We start from the raw sequence: 19,606 nt of genomic DNA, 5'->3' as shown, positions 1-19,606 counted from the left end.
GACTTTTTCAAACAGAAAGAAGGCTTTTTAAGGCTCTTAAGGGTGTGCCTCATTAGCCTTGTGTCTTAAATAATAGAGCATTTAAGAACCATAGGAGCATTATTCCACAAAGCCTGATGGTAGAGAAACGCTCTTCTCAAAGAGATTTGTGAGTATGATTTTGTCCAATGGAGTGGATACAACTTGATACTTAAAAAAATATCTCAGTTTTTTAGAAAATTACAACTGCGTGAATTTAAAGCAACAGAAACAATACAAAAGAAAAAGAGGCCTTTGACTCCCAACCTTTCACTGGCAGAAAACAAGCTGAGAGCATTATTCAATTGCAGCCACAAAGTACTATTTTTTGTCTGCCTAACTTTTCCTGAGTATGTTAATATACTGCCAAAAGATAAGCAACTTTCTTGAAAATCAACTGAACATTTTAGACCAATACAGTTTTCGCACCTGAGTTATATATTGTTTCATGATGTGTAAGTCACTCATAACCTACTTGTTCCATATTTCAAAATGCTGTGGTTTAAATATCAAGAAATATATCAGTTTCTCCTGCCTTTAGTTGTATAGCCTGTTAATAGCTAATCTGTGTATAAAAAAGTTTGCTTCATTATTACATTAGAGAGTTAGCTTAAAAAGAAAAAAAAAACATTTAAGGGGGAATTAAGGGTCCAAATGTAAATTTAAATTTAATCATCAGGACTATTAATTCAAGAAACTCTACTCAACAGAAAAGAACATAAGATAAGCTGATAACTAGTAGTCCTTGTTATATTCTAAACACTAATTTATCTTCATTAGTAAACTATGTCTACCTTGGGCATTGTGCTCTTTCAAAGAATTATCTATGTAAGATCAAATCAACAACAACATCAAGAAAGTTTAGATAAGAAGCTTAGGAACAGTAAGTTTATGTTAATGGTGGTAGAATGATTTGGAAAAGGGTAATAATGAGAATGGTTACCCAACCGGAAGAATATAATCAATGTCACTGAATTATGCAAACTACTTTTTAATTGGAAAGAAAAGACAATTTAGAGAGTAATGCCAAGATCCCAAGGAATAAGTGCCAGGGAGAACACCTCACAGGGAGTAGCAAAGAACCTTAATAAAGGACTTGGAGGCACGTGACCAACTGGATTTCAGAACTGCTATGAGCCAGTGACTGCTGTATCCTCCTGTTTTCTCCACTTTTGAAATGAGAATGTCTATTGCAATAATAATATGCCTGTTTTACTACTGCACGTTGGGTGTGCAGGGGGTAAATAACTTGTCCTTTTACTTGACTGATCTTCAGAGGAAGAGAAAACATGCCCAACGGACCAAATATAAGGTATTTCATCTGCAGTTGGCTCTAACTTACATGGTGAGATCCAGAACTTCAAATTGATCCTGATGGTATAATAGGACGAAACCTCTAGGTGGTTCACCCCTTCCTAAGGGGTGAGTGTATTTTGTATATGGAATGAATGAAATTATTTAGGCCCAGAGAGAAAACCATACTGATTTTAAAGGGCCAAAATTTCTATGACACTTCTTTCATCAAAAAGTGGGCTCTACATCCTCTTCCACTAAATATGGGTCACCCTTAGTGACTCATTTATAATTATTAGATACAGTTTAAGTGATACTGAGTGACTTGTGAGGATAAGTCAGAAATGGCCATATAGCTTCCACATAGTTCTTTTGGGAAACTCAATTTTGGAGTCCTGCAGTTCCATGTAAGATGTCCAACCCCATTGAAGCTACTATGCTTTGTGGAAGCCCAGGCCACGTGCAGAGACCACATGCAGGTTATCTGGCCCACAGCTCTAGATGAATTCTAAAGAGAATGCCAGCACTAGCCCCAAACACATGAGTGAAGATGCTGCCAGATCATTCTGGACCCTAGATTTTTAGTCACCCCTCAAGCTAACAAAAGTCCTCAGCTGAGACCCCAGATATCATTGAGTAGAGACAAGCTGTCCCTGCTGTTTGTTGCCCAAATTCCTGACCCACAGAAACTTTCATTATAATAAAGTGGTTGTTTTTTGCCACTAAGATTTGGGGTGGTTTGTCACAAGAGCAACCAGAACAACCATGTAAAAGATGAATTCCTATTTTCAGTTTTTTAAAAAAAAAAAGTTTAAGAGAGGTTAAGCAGGGTGACAAAGAAGCAGAGCTGAAATTCAAAAGCAGGTATATCTGATTCTTGAATCCATGATTTTAACTAAAATGCTACACTCTCTCTCTCATAGACACTTCTATCTCTGTGACAATATTTCTATATAGGTACATGTGTGTGTGCTATAAGAATGTCCATATATACATAACAGAGCTAACAGGGAAAAGTTATAACTTCTTAGCCATAGCCAAACACCTTGCGAGAGTGAATTATTGCACCCATCAATGCAGGACCATGGTTGCAGGGGACATCAAGCTTAATTGGCATAACATAAACATTATTCACATACTACTTTGATTAGTAGCAACTGGAATCTTAAAAGATTGTGAATGGCCTCTAAGATGCAACAATTGGTCTCTCCTCATTAGGAGCAAAGAAGAATGAAGAAAACCAAAGACACACAGAAACAATGAGTCCAAGGGAATAGTGGGCCCTGTAAACCTCAGTCTACATGACCCTGAGACCAGAAGAACTAGATGGTGCCCTGCTACCAGTGTCAACTAGAAAGAAAAGGATCAAAATATGAGATCCAGGAGAAAAGTGTGAACAAAACTCAAAACCATTAAAAAAAAAAAAGACTAGGCTTACTTGTCTGGCAGAGACTGGTGAAACTCAAGACTATGGCCCCTAAACACCCTTTGAACCTGGAATTGTACTCACTCCTGTCACTTCCAGCCCAAAATAAACAAGCCTAAAGGTGAACATTTACATGAGGTACGTACATGCCTAAGAACAATCAACAATGGGAGATCCGAAGGACAGCATTTTCACAGGGAGACAGCTCACAGGGCAGTAATGCACATAAAAGAAGGATACAGGGAAAAGGTAAACCACAGGGAGGAAATGGGATAGAGCTGTTACATTACGGTGATTGCAATCAATGTCATGAAACAAAGTGTGTATGAACTGCTCTACGGAAAATGAATTTGCTCTGTAAACTTTCACCCAAATCACAATTTTAAAAATAAATAAATAATAATAATAGAGATGGGGTCTGCATCCTCTTCTACTGAATCAAGGTTATCCTTAGTGATTCATGTCTGTTTCTTGAATCCATAATTTTAGCTAGAATGCTACTATTTCCCACAGATACTGCTATCTCTGTGACTTTATTCATAACAACTCCTCAGAATTTTACACACACATCTGCTTCTTTAAGACTAACCCATTATTCAGGTCCATACTAAATACCATCTCTTCTATGAAGCCAATCTCTAGCCTTCAACCCACAGAAACTTCTCCCTCTTGTAAATGGTCTTGAACTTATTTTCTAAACTTTCATTTGCCAATTAATGAATGCTATTATTACGAATTCCCAATTACTGAATTCATTGATTTTCTTATTCCTATTCCTAGTTTTCCAACTCCTTATTCCTTGGCCTCCATACTGAATTATGCCTGAAGCAAAGGTTAGAAAACCAAATAACTACCTGATTGAAGAAGGTGAAGTGCAAAAGAACAAAAGTGGTCTATTATTAATTTACAGTGAGTGCGAATGGCACACATAAATGGGTCAGCCACCACTCAGCTCAGCACAACGATTTTCTTCATAGAATGTATCACCTGACATTATACATTTGTATATTTATTGTCTCTCTCTCTTGATTAGCATATAAGCTTTCTGAGAAACTAGACTCTGTCTCCTTTCTTTGTAGTTACATCCCCAGAGCCTAGGATAATGTCTGGCACATAGGGGGAATTCACTAAATATCTCTTAAAGGAATAAATGAAGACAAATATTGCCAAGTAGGAATGTGAGGACACTGTTACAAAATTTTCCATTTTTTCAAAATAGGCCAGAAATAAGTAATTTTATATGTAATCTCCCAATTTCTAAAGTTTGATAACTGGTTAGAAAAAAATGTTACACTGTTTTGGGGACAGGTAACAAAACATATCTGCAGGCTTGAATACAACCTGAAGGTTGCATTTCCAATCACTGTACTAGAAGGATCTTAGACTGCTTTTCATCTTTCTAATTACTTAGGATAGTGCCCTGTAAATCGTATTGTACCTTAATAAGCAAATAATAACAATAATGATGATGCCTCAAATATGCTCACTTGGGGTATGGTTCTAACTCAATTGTGTATTAGAAAGATGGTATTCAAGTTCCTCTCTCATATCCCCGAGGAAAGAGATTTAGCTTCTGATCTGAAATGACCCCCTGGACTTCACACAACTATTCCACCCCCAAGATTCTAAAGCTCAATGTTCACTCCTTCTAGCTATTCAGTGTTGAGAAATGCCATTCCTATGTGCTCCCAATAATAAAAAAATAAAGGCAGTGGAAAGAAAACAGATTAGATTTCCAAAGGGTGACAGGGGAAGACAGTCAGTTTTGAAACCATTGTTTCCACAGTTGATAAATAAGAATCCCTGCAGTGATTCTGTTCTCCTTTTTACTGATCTTAGCATTTTTACATTATAGAATCTGAAAGTTTATTCTAGTCAGTCTTTCAGTGCTCTCTGGTAGTATGTTTCACCTTTCCTACATAAAAAATATTAAGCAGAAACTTTTAAATGTTTACTAATTACTTCAATTCTTACCTCTAAAAAAGTCACATCTAAATAGAATGTGACTGGTTTTGAACATGGATCACTTAGCAACAAGCATAGTTGTATAGGGCTGAGAACATTTTTAATATTCTTTAAAAAAAAAAACTAAAACAAATCACTTCCAGTATACCCTATGCTAGCTGGCCCACAGCAAGTTAAACACCAACTTCTGAAGACCTAAGAGGAAATGACATGTGTTGGAGTTACTTTTCTCTGGATAGTCTAATGTGTACAGCCTTGAAATGTACATAGGAAGACATCAACAAACATCAAAGGAATTAATCATACTAAATGATTATAACTCCAAAAGAGTAAAATGTCTCTCTATAGCCTATATAGGAGTCCTGGAGGCATGGTAAGGAACTCTGACAGCATGGTACCTAAGGCATGTGACTGCTAACCAGAAGGTTGGCTGTTCAAACCCACCAGCCACTCTCAGGAAGGAAGATGGGGCAATCCACTTCCATAAAGATATACCTCCTTGGAAACCCAATGGGAGTCAACTATAAGTCAGACTTGCCTCAATGGCAGTCAGTTGTTTTGTTTTGTTTTTTTGGGGGAGGCACAGTGGTTAAAACACTCAGCTATAAACAAAAGGTTGGCAGTTTGAAGCCATATCAGAAAGATATAGTAGTCTGCTTCTGTAAAGATTTACAGCCTTGAAAATCCTATTGGACAGTTCTACTCTCTCCAATAGGGTCACTGTAAGTTGGAATCAACTCGATGGCAGTGGGTTTGGTGATGGGTATAGCCAGTATGCACAGCATTTAGAACACTGTTTTAACAATTATGTAGATAACTTCACTATACACAGTTCTTCAGTAACAACATTAATTTTGCATGTAAGCAGATTTATTTTTTAAACAGGTTCCACAGTGATTTAAATGAAAAGTAACAGTGAGGAAAATTTATTTAGCTAAACCTATTTTTCAAAATTAGCTTATGATAGTGCTATGAATTTCATACAGAATAAGAATTTCCATGGACCTCCAGTGCAACAGTCAGAAAACACTAAATGTGATAATCATTGGGTGGAGAGAATTACTAGCTGAATTATCTTATAATGTCTTATAATAATATAACACAGGAGAAATGTTTAAAGATAGAGCTCCTAAGGCACGTGGGGAAAAGCCCAGAATTTGGGATGAGACCAATAGATGCTCAACTTAGGCTTCTATCACTTACTTACTTTTTGGTCCGGGGCAGTTTACTTACTCTTTAAACTTCAATTTACTTTACTTGTTATTGTTGTTATTTGCCGTCGAGTCGGCCCCAACTCATAGCGACCCCTCCTTGGGTTTCCGAGGCAGTATCACTACGGAAGTAGGATTGCCCAACCTTCCTTCCGAGGAGTGGCTGGTGGGTTTGAACCGCCAGCCTTCTGGTTAGCAGTCAAGTGCCTTAGGCACTATGCTACCAGAACTCCTAATTTACTTTACTAGTTTAGAAAAATAGAATCATAGTACCTCCTAAGTGTTGACATGAAAATTACAATAAATGCATATTTATCATGTATGGATTGAAATAGAGAGGAAGTTGTTAACTCAGGGTGACTTAGCTTAGCCTGATAGCACTGTATAGCCTAATGCACTGTGTAGCATGTAAAAAGTGTCCAGAATACTATGGTTTCACAAATGGTAGCCATCAAAGAGAATTCACTTGATTTTTATTATAAACTTAATGTATTGTTATTAGATGACATTGAGTTGATTTTCAACTCATAAAGACCCTATGAGACAAAACAGAACTTTCTCTCAGGGTTTTCTAGGCTGTAATCCTTATGGAAGCAGAGTGTCTGGTCTTTCTCCTGTGGAGCCGCTGGATAGATTCCAACTGCCAGTCTTTAGGTTAGCAGCCAAGGGCTTAACCATTGCACCACCAGGGCTCCTTAAAACCTTAATACAAACAGCCAATTATCCAGGCTCAATATATCTCACCCTTCTCTAAGAACATGTTCCTGTATACTTGGGGGTTAATGGGCTACAAAAAGTTCTATAAACCCATAATGTCATCAAGTCAATTCCGATTCACAGTAACCACACAGGACAGAGTAGAAAAAAGAAATTTTATACCTTACAGAAATTCTAGCCCATAGTCAGAAAAACTTATGTATAGAAATGCTTACTGAAGCATTATTAATAGTTGAAATTCAGAAAAATTAAAATGTTCATGTTTAGGAGGACTGACCAATTGCAATATATTCATTCAACCATTCTACTCAGACCAACCACAAAAACATAATGTTGAACAAAAAATAAACTCAAATAAAAATAAGTTGCATAATATCTATACTATAAAACTACTTATATACAACTTTACAGCACAGTATGCATTTCAAATATATACACATATAATTAATAATTATATAATAATATGCATGCAAATGGAAAACATCAAATTCAGGAGAGTAGTTAAGGAAGAAGGCAAGGCAATGAGATCAGGGAGAGGTAAAGGGAGGGCTTTAACTCTACCCATTATTTTATTTTCTCAAAAATTAAATGAGACTGAAGGAAAAAAACTAAAAAATGTCTAGTTTTATAGAGTTACCTAGTACATGTATTTACTATAGTATTCTCCACATTTTCTGTATATTTAAAATACTTCACTATTTTAAAAGAAGCAGTTTTTCCAAGTCTCATAAATCAAAGCAGGAAATTTCCCAAAACAGACAACAGCTGCTGAAGATACATCAAGGAGTGAAGGTGGAAATGAGGAGAAACAGGATGGGGGTGGAGGGCAGCAAGTGGTCAAAGGAGTAAGAGAGCTGGGTATAGAAGAGAGTTTCCTCTCTGACCCTTTGAAACAAGGAAAATAATTTTCTCCCAAGAGTTATAAATTCAGTTAAATAAAATGTAGAGGTTAGAAATGATTAATTATTAATGTAGAAATCAGGTTATTTTACAGAGGGTGCATTACCCCAAAACATCATTAAGCTTAAAATACTTACAATAACCCCACTCTTGGTGGTTGTTTCTCTGTATGTGAAGTTGCAAATTGCCCAGGCTAAGTAATATGTGGACATGAGAGGGGTCTGTGAAAAGTGATCCGTAACCCATCCATCTTCCTCAAACACAGAAGTTTCCACTGGCATATTGGATAAAGATAAATAGGTTGCTTGATGCTTGATGCTGATTTTGAAAGTAGCCTTGTAGATTGGCTCGTCAAAACAAGGAAATGCCTTTCTGGCGTGTGTAGGTGAAAATTGAGTAACACCAAGGAATCTGGAAAAAAGAAAAGGACATTCTCAACAACATTTATTGCTTGAATTAAGTTATGGCTAAAGTACACACTTCTGCTAATACAATAATATATTTTTGCCAAATTGCAAGATTTATTTTTTTCTGAACCAAATGTAAGTCCATAAACACCTTGAGAGCACAATTCACATATAATTTATTTCCCAAACAATAAAAGATCTTGACCAAAGTTTTTATTCAGTTAAAGAAAATTCTCTCAACCCAGAGCAGTGCTTGTGAAAGGAAACATTACACTCTACAGAAAAACAGCTCACTGGTAACTGATGAAAAATCATGATTTCTTTTTGGCTTAGATACAACATCAAGTAAAGACAGTGAAACCAAAGGCCAAAAGCTGTCCTCAAGCATGTGTAGTACATAGATCATCAATGACAAACATCTATGCTGTCAGATTTCAACAAGACATGGCCAGATTTTGTTAAGAGCAAGGGTTCAGAAGCCAACGAATGGACTGAATCCTGGCTATGCAACTTTCTTAGACAAATTATCTTGAGTGATTACTAAATTTTCTACAGTTCAGTTGTTCACTTTAAAAAGCAAATAGCCAAGCCTAACTCAAAAAAGGGATGGGAGGGGGATGTAAAGCGTCTATCACTGTGAACAGCAGGGAGCAAGCAGTCAATAAATGGCAGCCTTTTCTGGGGCATAAAAGTAGTCTCCCCTTATATGCAAGGGATATGTTCCAAGACCTCCAGTGGATGCCTGGAACTGGGGATAGTACTGAACCTATAAATACTATGTTTTGTCCTATGCACACATACCTATGATAAAGTTTAATTTATAAATTAGGCACAGTAAGAGATTAACAACAGTAACTAATAAGTGGGTAGTACATACAGCATGGATGTGCTATACAAAGGGATGATTCGCTGGACAGGTCCAATGGTGCAAGCTTTTATCACACTATTCATTTAACATTTTCTAACCACATCTGACTACGGGTTACTGAAAACTGCTGAAAGTGAAATCATGGATAAGGGGTGACTACTGTGTATGAATATATAAAGTATATTAAAAAAAAAGAAAGAAAAGCTCACTGCCGTCGAGTCAGATCTGACTCATAGCGACCCCTCCTTGGATTTCCAAGGCAGAATCACTACGGAAGTAGATTGTCCCATCTTCCTTCCAAGGAGTGGCTGGTGGGCTTGAACCGCCAGCCTTCTGGGTAGTAAAGTGCCTTAAGCATGAAGCTACCAGAGCTCCTATAAAATATACAGATAGATATAAATAGAGAGTGTGCTGGTGGCACAATGGTTAAGTGCTCAGCTGCTAACTGAAAGGTTGGCAGTTTAAACTCACCAGCCTCTTGGAGGGAGAAAGCTGCGGCAATCTGAGTCCACAAAGATTATAGCCTTGAAAACCCTAACAGGCAGTTCTGTTCTGTATTATGTTCTGTTCTGTATTATGCTTTAAAATCAACTTTACAGCAAGGGCTTTTATTTCTCCCCATCAAGTTTTCAAATCATACTGCATCTCCTTAAAACTCTAACTAGAAGCCACCTCTACATTCTCTCACGATTAACAAATGACAACTCACAAATTAAGTAATTTAAGAAGGATACTCTTCTAACATTAAAAGAAACCTTTATTCATGAAAAAAGTTAATGAAAGTTTGTAGGTTTCTTTTTTTTTTTTTTAATACTACTTTAAAACTTAATATAAACCAAAACCTCACTGCCATCAAGTCGATTCCAACTCATAGCAACCCGACTGAGTGTCCAAGGCTATAAATCTTTGTGGAAGTAGATTGCCTCATCTTCCTCCTGTGGAGCAGCTCATGAATTTGAACTGCCAACCTTCTAATTAGCAGCCAAATGCCTTACTCACTTTACCACCAGCTCCTTAAAACTTGATATAAGACAAGTCAATATCAGACCCTTTGTAAAACATTACTAGATTGTAGAGTTACTCCTTGAAAGGCTTTCTCTCATCACTCCCCTCTTGATCATCTAGGATTGTTGTTGTTAGGTGCCAAATTGATTTTCTTCCTTTCAACTCCTAGTTGACACCCTGTGACAGAGTAGAACTATCCCACAGGCTTTTCTAGGCTACAGCTCTGGTGGTGTAGTGCCTAAGGCATTTGACTGCTAACCAGGAGACTGGTAGTTCAAACCCACCAGCCACTCCTCAGAAAGAAGATTGGGCCATCTACTTCCATAATGAAACCACCTCAGAAATCCAAGGAGGGGTCACTATGAGCTGGATCAGACTCCACAGCAGTTAGTTAACCTTTATGGGAGAAGTTTGCCAGGTCTTAACTTCCACAGAGCTGCTGGGCAGATTCAAATTGACAACTGTTTGTTTAGTTAGCAGCCTAGTATCTAACATACCACCAGGGCACATTATCATCCAGAGAAGACATGCTAATCAAACACAGGACTTTCCCGCTGAGCCTGGACTTAGCCTCAAAACCATTTCCAGCTAAGTATTTCAGTCAGCTACCACCAATCAATACAGTTGACATGAATATTGAGTTTTATATGCCATCTCCGGCTCAAACCATGACGAATAAATGTTTATACCACTTTAAAATAATTAAGGTTACATATATCACTGAGGGCTTACTTTTTTGGAGCTTATTTTTAAACTAGGGGAAAATAGGATACTTCTAAGACAATTGTATGTACATTATCAGGGAGAGTTTTTTAAGAGTTATCTTGGAAACAACACTGGGCTTGCTACACACCAGGCTTGGGCAAGCCACTTAACTGTCTGAGATTGTTTTTTCGTTAAAAGGAAGATCTTAATGTTTGCTAGGCCTTTCTTACAAAGCAGATAAGATGATAAAATGAGATAATACATGAAAAAGAAGTTTTAACTATAAATCTTCATACAAGTATATAGTGAAAGTTAGAAGGACTCCTAGAAATGAACAGTCCAGCTCTCAAACTTCTAAAATGAAAAAGTACATCTAAGAAGTTTAAGAGATGTATCCAAAATTACACAGATGATTAGCACGTAACTGGGTCTAGAACTTAGATTTCTTGTCCCTGAGTAAAAGCTAATTACATCTCAAAAACAGTAAAAACAATTTTAGTCATAATTTATAAACAATGTTTTAATTCAACTGTATGTAATAAAGGTTCTTATTTCCAAATTCACCAGCATTCTGGTAATATTCTTCCTTACTACTGCTGATAGTAGTACCATTTTTGCTGAATAAAGTGTCTGTACCTTTTAGTTAAAATGCACCCAGTTACAATTTTCCTTTTTGTGTACTTTTGTCTTAAATAATGTTCTTGCATCTTATCTTTCAACCTTATTAATTAAAATATCCACTGAGATTGCTATTTCTCAATTAAAGCAATTCAAAATATACCCACAGGATTTCATATACAAGGAAAAGTGTTCCCTTTTCACTTGAGTATCTGAGAATTCCTATTCCAATCGCTGAAAAAAAAACAGATTTTTAGTTACTATGTATGAGCATCTGACTATATCAGATATTTGGTAGAATTTTTCAAAAGGATGTACCCACTGGTTTTTGTCTGTAAGGTCTTTGCAAGCTAACGGAAAAGAAAAAACATATATATAACTGAACAGTCAAGGAACAAGACGGGAAAAAGTTCTTCAAGAGGTTGAGATAGAGGATGCAATTACAATGTATTAGGTATTAGTCTTTAAGTAAAAATCAAAGTTGTCTTTGGTATTAAATAATTAACCAGCAGAAAATTATTAGATATAGAAGACCAAAATATCTCTGCGCTGATTTAATAAACCAAATAAGTATGCAAAGGAAACACTTCATGAAATCTTTTTTTGTTGTTGTTTTTTGCCTTAGTAAGTAAATGGTAGCAACAATAGCAATGTAAATTACGGATTTTCAGGGTTGAAAGAACTATAAAGATCATCTAGTGACTTTTTTCTAAAATTAATATTCTTAATGAATTCATACACACAGTGTGTATCTATGCACGGAGGGCCACCATATATTCTGATAATGTCTAAATGAGGAAATACCAATTTCACAGTCTGGCACCTGAGGATGCTTGCAATTGAATTTCAATTCAGTATTTAGGAAATCAAAAGTCCCTTGGTAAAAAAGAGCAGTTGAACTAGATTATATTTGGGGTCTTTTCTAAGCTTGAGATCTAAAACGCCAACAAAAATTAGAAATGAAATATTCCCTGAATTTTATGAGGTTCTTTAAAAAGCTAACGTATGCTACCATTAAAAACCTTTTTTATTACAGCCACTCCTCGGAAGGAAGGTGGGGCAATCCTACTTCCGTAGTGATACTGCCTCGGAAACCCAAGGAGGGGTCGCTATGAGTTGGGGCCAACTCGACGGCACATAACAACAACAACAACATATGCATTTACTTCTCTTAATCAGTTATTTTTCAACTGTTCAATGCTGATAAGAAAATGATAAATGTATATGCTTCCTTCCCTCCTGGAGTTTATACTCTAATGAAATAAATTAAACATATACCTTAACAAGGAGCTCTGGTGGCATAGTGCCTAAGGCATTTATTTAACTGCTAACCAGAAGGCTGACAGTTCAAACCCACCAGCCATTCCTCGGAAGGAAGATTGGGCAATCTACTTCTGGAGTGATAACACTCAGAAACTCAAGGAGGGGTCGGTATGAGTTGGATCTGACTTGATGGCAGTGAGTTTGGGTTTTTTTTGTTTTTGTTTTTGTTTTTTAATACCTAAATAGGTATTACATGAAAAATCACAGCAAAGAAGAAAAGTGTATGAAGAAAGTATATTCACCTAAAGCAGGGCTTCCCAACCTAAGAATTGTTGACACTTGTGGCTGGATCATTGTTTGTTCTGGGCCTATCCTGTGCATCTGAGGATATTTAGCAAAAGCCTCATCCTCTACCTACTAGATGTTAGTGGCACCTTCCCAGTTGCGACAATACAAAACAGTATGTCCATACATTGCCAAATTTCCCCTGGGAGTAAGAAAGTGGGGGTCCAAACTGCCACTTGAGAACCACTGGCCTATAGAACGCAAGACTTTACAGAAGAAGAAACACATAAATTGGTTTTGAAGACTGGTAGGATTTCAAGGGTCACAGACTAACATGGAAGTGAGCAGGCTGACTGCTAAGTAGCACAGATACAAGGTTTTAAAAAGTTTTGACTAAAATTAAATTAGCCCCCTGTCTACTCTTTTACAGAATCTGGTTATATCATGTCTCCACATTGCCAGTCTATCTCCAACACCTCTCTCCCCTTTTAACAAGGAGAGCTGGTTTCAGGCTCAGTGCTCTCAGCATTGAACACCTCCTATTAGATTTCAAAAATATAATTTTATCTTCATTGTATATATTTTATAATCACCTGAATTGGTGGAGATGAGATTTCTATTCTGTTTACTGTCATTAAACACATTAAGAATGCCTCTTTAGAGAGTCAGTTAGAGAAGAAAACAATGAGCTTAGTTTCTGAGTAAATCTGAGATGAGACTGAGTTGGTAGCAGGACACTGGGCAAAAGAAATACAAAAAATAATTAATTAAAAATAAAGCATTTTAAGACATTGTATGGATATGAAATACATATGTGTGATACAGCAAGGAGAAAAAATTAAAAAGCAGGCAACAGAAAGTAATGGGGACAAGTATTTTGGTGTCTGGATTTCTCTTGTTTTCTTAAACAAAACCATTCTTATCTTTTAATGAATCCCTCTATTACCATAAGAAATTCTACTCCCAAACATGACATTCTGGAAGTGTCATTCCAAGAATGTCACTTTAGCATAACTAGAAAAATGTGAATAATATATATGTTTTAATTCTATCTAAATTACTTGACTTTTTTAACAACTTGTCTATTTGACCTTCTGGCCAAGCTAAGAAGTAGAGCTGAAAGCTCCGTGTTGCCACTGAAGGATGTAGACAATTGATTTCTTCTTATTTCTGCGGAAGTTCACTAGGCAAGCTACTTGTGTCAAGTCATTATAACATTCAGCAGAAGTAATGCATTAACATCAGTTGATAGTGCCAACAAATTACAGTATGTGATACAAAACAATTTCTGCTCCTTTATTTTCGGTTTGCCTTTTCATAAAGGTAAAATATGCAGAGGAAACCAAAATTTGCATAACACTGTTAGTATTCAGATTGATCCATGAGTTTTAACTGTGCAATCCACCAAACCCAAGAGAATCTCACAATGGCATAATGTATTATAAAAGTTTCTGCTTGGGCCACATCTATGCACACCACATGTACAGCACAGTGAAGAAAATGATCTTGGAACTTAGTTCTGTAGCAATAGCAATTTGCCTAGTGTTGTAATAGCTTAAGATTGGTAATAAGAACTCCTAAGACCTAAAGTTCCAATAGAACATCTAGTTACTGTTCAACTGCTTGCAGTAAATGGACAAAGTTACAAGGTCATGGAAGTTACACATGCCCCATTTAAAGTGAAGGCTGTTAATCAAAATGCAAATTATTACTCTATGACAAAAACATTTTAGCCAAAATAGGCTGTTGTTTAGACTGCGTGTTTTTATGTACTCCAATGAGTCATTAAACCTCTGTCATTTCAGCAAAGAAGCCTGCTGAATATTCAGTGCTATAAGCAAGCATATAGTCTATTTTTTAAAAAAGTAAGTATTCTAGCAAGCTAAAACCATAATGCAATAATGCTAGCAATATGTATGTAGGATGTGATGTATATGTGAATAATTTTGTTATAAAAACAGAGCACAATGTTCATAATTGTTTTTTCCATTTATAAACTAAATAATGTTATCCAAATGAGCACTACTCTGAGTATTGATTATCCTTGATAGAGAATATTATTAATATGCTGAAATTACTTCCATAGGTCATATTATTAATTATTGGTAAAGATAACTAAAATAGTGACCAAGATTTGTTTGTTTTCTATTGGAAAAAACACAAAGCATTACGTAAGTATTATAAAATAATGTTACTGTCAGAACTCAAAGTTTTACAAACTGTATCTAATGACTGTACAGCTTTCCCTTGTTACTTAAGAGTTTTTCTAATTGCTCTGCAGCTCCCAATTACAATGAAAGCATCCTTTTGACCCTTCAGTCACTAGTTCTTACTATTCTCTCATTGCTATAGAGAATATTGCCATAATCATGAAAACTACACTGCTTTTGTTTCTCCTTATTTTCCCAACACTCAAGCATTTTCATTTTACCGTGTCTGAACCAAGTATGAGATTTCTCTAGCTATGAAATGCAACAAATAATCTCTTCTTGATAAAAGGGCTCAAAATAGGAAGTAAGGTATCATTATCCCCATTATGAGAGGAAGATACCAGACACAGAGCAATTGGGAAACTTGGCCAAAGTCTTCAAGCTAATAAGTCATAGAGTCAGGACATGAACCCAGTCAGTCTATGTTTAGGAGAAGAATGAATGCACTGAACACTCATACACAGTTTTCTATTCAGCAACCCAACCAAAAAAATAGCTTGAATCTACTATACTTCAAAGAGAAAAAAATAATCAGCAGTGGTAATTTTAAAACTTTATTTCCCTATTCTCTGATTTTGCTTTTTAGCATTTTTTTTTTTTTGAGTTGTGTATTTGTGGAGAAAGAGCTGCATCACCAAATTAAACTTCATCCTTCATGTCAAAATAGGTGTGCACTGGGAAGAATCAATTCACCCCTGTCCCTGCACAATTGATGCCAGAGCTCCCCGTACCTAAGTCCCACTCCAGCATTCAAAGGTAAATGGAGCTGGAAGCAGGGAGAGCAGAAAGGGTGAGCTGGGGGGCCTTTCACCCCAATTCAACCCCCATCCAACCTTGGTAATCTTATTCCACCATAGCCACCTCATCACCACCATCCAGCTGTGCCTAATTTGAATCATTTCAGATTGTCCAGGAAACTGAGAAGAGGAGGAAACATTTCTCATTTTTGTATTCTTCCAAATTTACATAGCAAAATTCTGCCTGTAGGAGAGAGCAACCACTCTCTGGTGTTTAAAAAAAAAAAAAGCTTGAGATTTTCAGAAACTCTAGGGGTATCCAGCCTATACTATAAATCTGAAAGGATGCAGAGGACATGCAACAAATTAATTCAACAAGATGATGATGATGATCTTTGCTGATGGATGGGAAGGTAAGCTTTGTGGTAAAGGAGATATGCCCTTCTTTTACAGACTGTAAAACATTTATGTTTTTAAAGATAAACTATTTTTTCACTCTTTTTTGTATCACTTTTTGATGTCACGATTAAAGAGGCAACTCCTATTCTTGTAATCATGTCAACCAAACATGTCACCATTCTCACAAAACCAAGCCTAACCTGTTGCCCTATACTGTTGCATAAAGCCCATACTCACTGTTGTTGTTAGCTGCCCTCCTGTAGCCCATAGGATCCTATGTGCAATAGAACAAAACAGCAGCTGGTCCTGCACCATCCTCACAGCAATGCTTTGTTTGAACACATTGTTGCAGCCACTGTATCGACCCATCTCCTTGAGGAACTTCTTTTTTCTGCTGACCTTCTTTCTACTTTACTAAGCCTGATGCCTTTCTGCAGGGATTAATCCATCCTGATAACATGTCCAAACTACATGAGACAAAGTCTTGCCATCCTCATTTCTAGGGAGTTTTCTGACTGTATTTCTGTAATTTGTTCATGCTTCTGACAAAAAGAAAAAAACTCACCGCCATCAAGTCAATTACAACTCACACTGATCCCCATATTGGGTTTCCAAGTCTGTAAATCATTTTTATTATTATTACTTCAAGTGTATAAATCTTTATGGAAATAGATTGTCTCATCTTCCTCCCACAGAGCAGCTCGTGGGTTTAAACTACCAACCTTCTGGTTAACAGCTAAATGCCTTACCCACTATGCCATCAGAGCTCCTTTGAATGTAGACTAGTTAAAGCAAATGGAAGAAAGTAAGAGAACTGAAAAGAAGATTTCAAAGGGCAGCTCCTGAAGACAAAGTTGAGTATTATAATGAAATGAGCACAGACCTGGAGTGAAAAAACCAAAGGGGAAGAATACACTCAGAATCCCTCAAGCAGAAAGAACTGAACTAAAAATTCAAGCCTTGAGTTGTAATACTGATGGATGATTTGGGCAAAATATTGAATGATGCAGGAAAGATCAAAAGAAGATGGAAGGAGTACACAGAGTCACTGTACCAAAAAGAACTGGTTGGTTGATATTCAACTATTTCAGGAGGTAGCATATGATCCAGAACCAATGGTATTAAAGGAAGAACTCCAAGTTGAACTGATGGCATTAGCAAAAAACAAAGCTCCAGCAACTGACAGAATAGCTATTGAGATGTTTTAGCAAGTGGATATAAGACACTCACTCGTCTATGACAAAGACATTTGGAAAACAGTTATCTGGCCAACCAACTAGAAGAGATCTATGTCTGTGCCCATTCCAAAGAAAGGTAATCCAACAGAAGTGGAAGTTACAGAGCAGTATCATTAATACCACACACAAGTAAAATTTCACTGAAGATAGTTTTTAAAATGATTGCAATACATCGACAGGGAACTACCAGAAATTCAAGCCATATTCAGAAGAGGATGTGGAAAGAGGCATATCATTGCTGATGTCAGATGGACCTTGGCTGAAAGCAAAGAATACTACAAAGATGTTTAACTGTGTGTTACTGACCAAGCAGAGCCCTTGACTGTGTGGCATTTTTATCTGAAAAAGATCCAGAATGGAAAGGCTACATTTGGAATGGGTTAAAACAAATGAAAATGTGGACAAACAAATTTAACACTTTCAGAGAGAATGAATGCTTTTAGAAAATATATCCTGGGTGATCAAATCAGAAAGTGCTATGGAAAAACAAAGCAAGCCAAATACTAACTGTATTACTTTTCCTCACAGACTGAGTCACCATTATATTGTCACCAATGTTGTTTTTTGTTGTTGTTTTGTTTTGTTTTGTTTTTTACTAGATTTGGTTTTCTGGTGACATTTTGAATTCTGGCCAAAACCCAGCACTGGCCTCCTTCTGGCCATATGGTTATGTATGCCTGGCAGGAAATCAATGAATGAAGTCCATGAAGAAGTCATAAAAAAAAGTTTTCACAAAAAAATTGTTCTCAGAGGCAAAGCAAGAAAAATCAGTGGATGTTCCCATTTACTCCCTCAGCAACTAAACCACTAACAACAAATAAAAACAAGCACAGACTCTCAGAACTCTGGAGGGCAGCAGAGGTGCTGGATAGTGAGGATGAGCACAGAAGCAGGAGGAAGAGGAATTAAGATGGCACAGAAACAAGGAGAAACTACCCTAATATCATGGGCACTCATTCACTTATCACAGCCGTTTTGGGACAAAGCTGGCAATACCCTAAACAAAGTAACACAAAAGTAGAGCTAATCTGAAGAAATTGTATCCCAATTTTTTAAGGCAGTGCAGATTGGCTGTGGAAATTCATGAGCTACACAATTAGGAAGTGACAAATGGAGGCCATGATGCCACAAGAGCGTGCTGTTGAGTCCCACAGAAGCCCAAGATGGATGGGCACTAGGACCAGGAGAACTGCAAGAGCAGCAGAGCGAAGGGAGTATTAGAACAGATAGAGACACAGAGTGGAATGGCTAGCTCACTGCCAACAGAAGGACACTGTGGGAGAGCTTCTAAAGGGGCAACCATGAGGGACAGACAGAGAGCCCCTTATCTTCACCTCATGAAATTTGAGCCCTACCGCTTACAATAAAGTCTGAGACCTGCTAAACCTCTGCCTTCTTGAGCATATGTGTTGAATTCCAAAATTCAAGCACCCAGAACTACATTAGAACTGAAAAAAAAGACTAAGGAAGAGTGCCCTCCAGTGATTCTCAGGGGAAAATACGAGCCAATTGTCAGTGGGTCAATTCTTACTTGTAGCAACCCTATGTGTGGGGCAGAGTGGAACTGTCTTGTGGCATTCCCAAAGCTAAGAGCCTTTGCAGCAGGAAGTTGCTCCATCTTTCTCCTACAGAGCAGCTGGAGGGTACAGCCCCAGCCTTTCTGTTAGCAGCTGGGTACTGGGCTACTGTGTCACCAGGATACGCAATAAGTAAATTTTCCCATAAAAACCATATTTAAAATAAAAAGATTAAAAAAAAAAAAAAGAAAAAGAAAGAAAGCCTAATTTCAACAAAAAATACTAATGAACACAAAAATCACAAGGTGTAGGACCAATCAAAAGCACAACATGAAGAAGAGGAAATGTCTCCTATGAAGGCCAGACTAATGGAAAGAATAATAATTTTCAGACTATGGTGCTAAATATGTTAAAAGAAAGAAAATATCATTCAGGAAGCAAACTAGCAGATATCAGAAAACAAAGGGAGGAAATAAATGAGAAACTCAACAAGGAAATGGAAAAAAGAGAGAGAGAGAACCACTAGATCTGAAGAATAAAACAAGTGAATTTAAAAAAAAGCAAGAGAAACATTCAACAATGGAGTTGAATAGACTGAAAACAGAATAAATGAACAAAAAGGAAAAATAACTGAATCTATCAAGTTTCAAAATAATCAAGGGAAAAGACCAAAGAAAAGTGAACAAACCAAAAAGGAAATATGGGATTCAATTAAGAAATCAAACATGATTGAGAACCCAGATATAGATCCATCGACCTATAGTCAGCTGATCTTTGACAAAGGCCCCAAATCCATTAAATGGGGAAGAGAATGTTTGTTTAAT

At 36.8% G+C, this 19,606-nt stretch overlaps 1 protein-coding gene across 1 annotated transcript in view; it reads right to left on the bottom strand.

Annotated features, from left to right (window-relative positions):
• The window catches only part of TRHDE (thyrotropin releasing hormone degrading enzyme), a 647,634-nt gene that overhangs the window by 592,442 nt on the left and 35,586 nt on the right, over positions 1-19,606 (bottom strand). Inside the window, exon 2 of the mRNA XM_007952466.2 lies at positions 7,668-7,941. Coding sequence (XP_007950657.1) covers positions 7,668-7,941 — 274 coding nt within the window. The remainder of the gene's footprint in view (positions 1-7,667; positions 7,942-19,606) is intronic.

Source organism: Orycteropus afer, unplaced genomic scaffold, assembly GCF_000298275.1.
Source record: "Orycteropus afer afer isolate SDZICR_OR568_19922 unplaced genomic scaffold, OryAfe1.0 scaffold00339, whole genome shotgun sequence".
Classification (NCBI taxonomy): Eukaryota; Metazoa; Chordata; class Mammalia; order Tubulidentata; family Orycteropodidae; genus Orycteropus; species Orycteropus afer.
The sequence above is the reverse complement of the archived record's forward strand: the minus strand, read 5'-3'. Positions and strand labels throughout refer to the sequence as shown.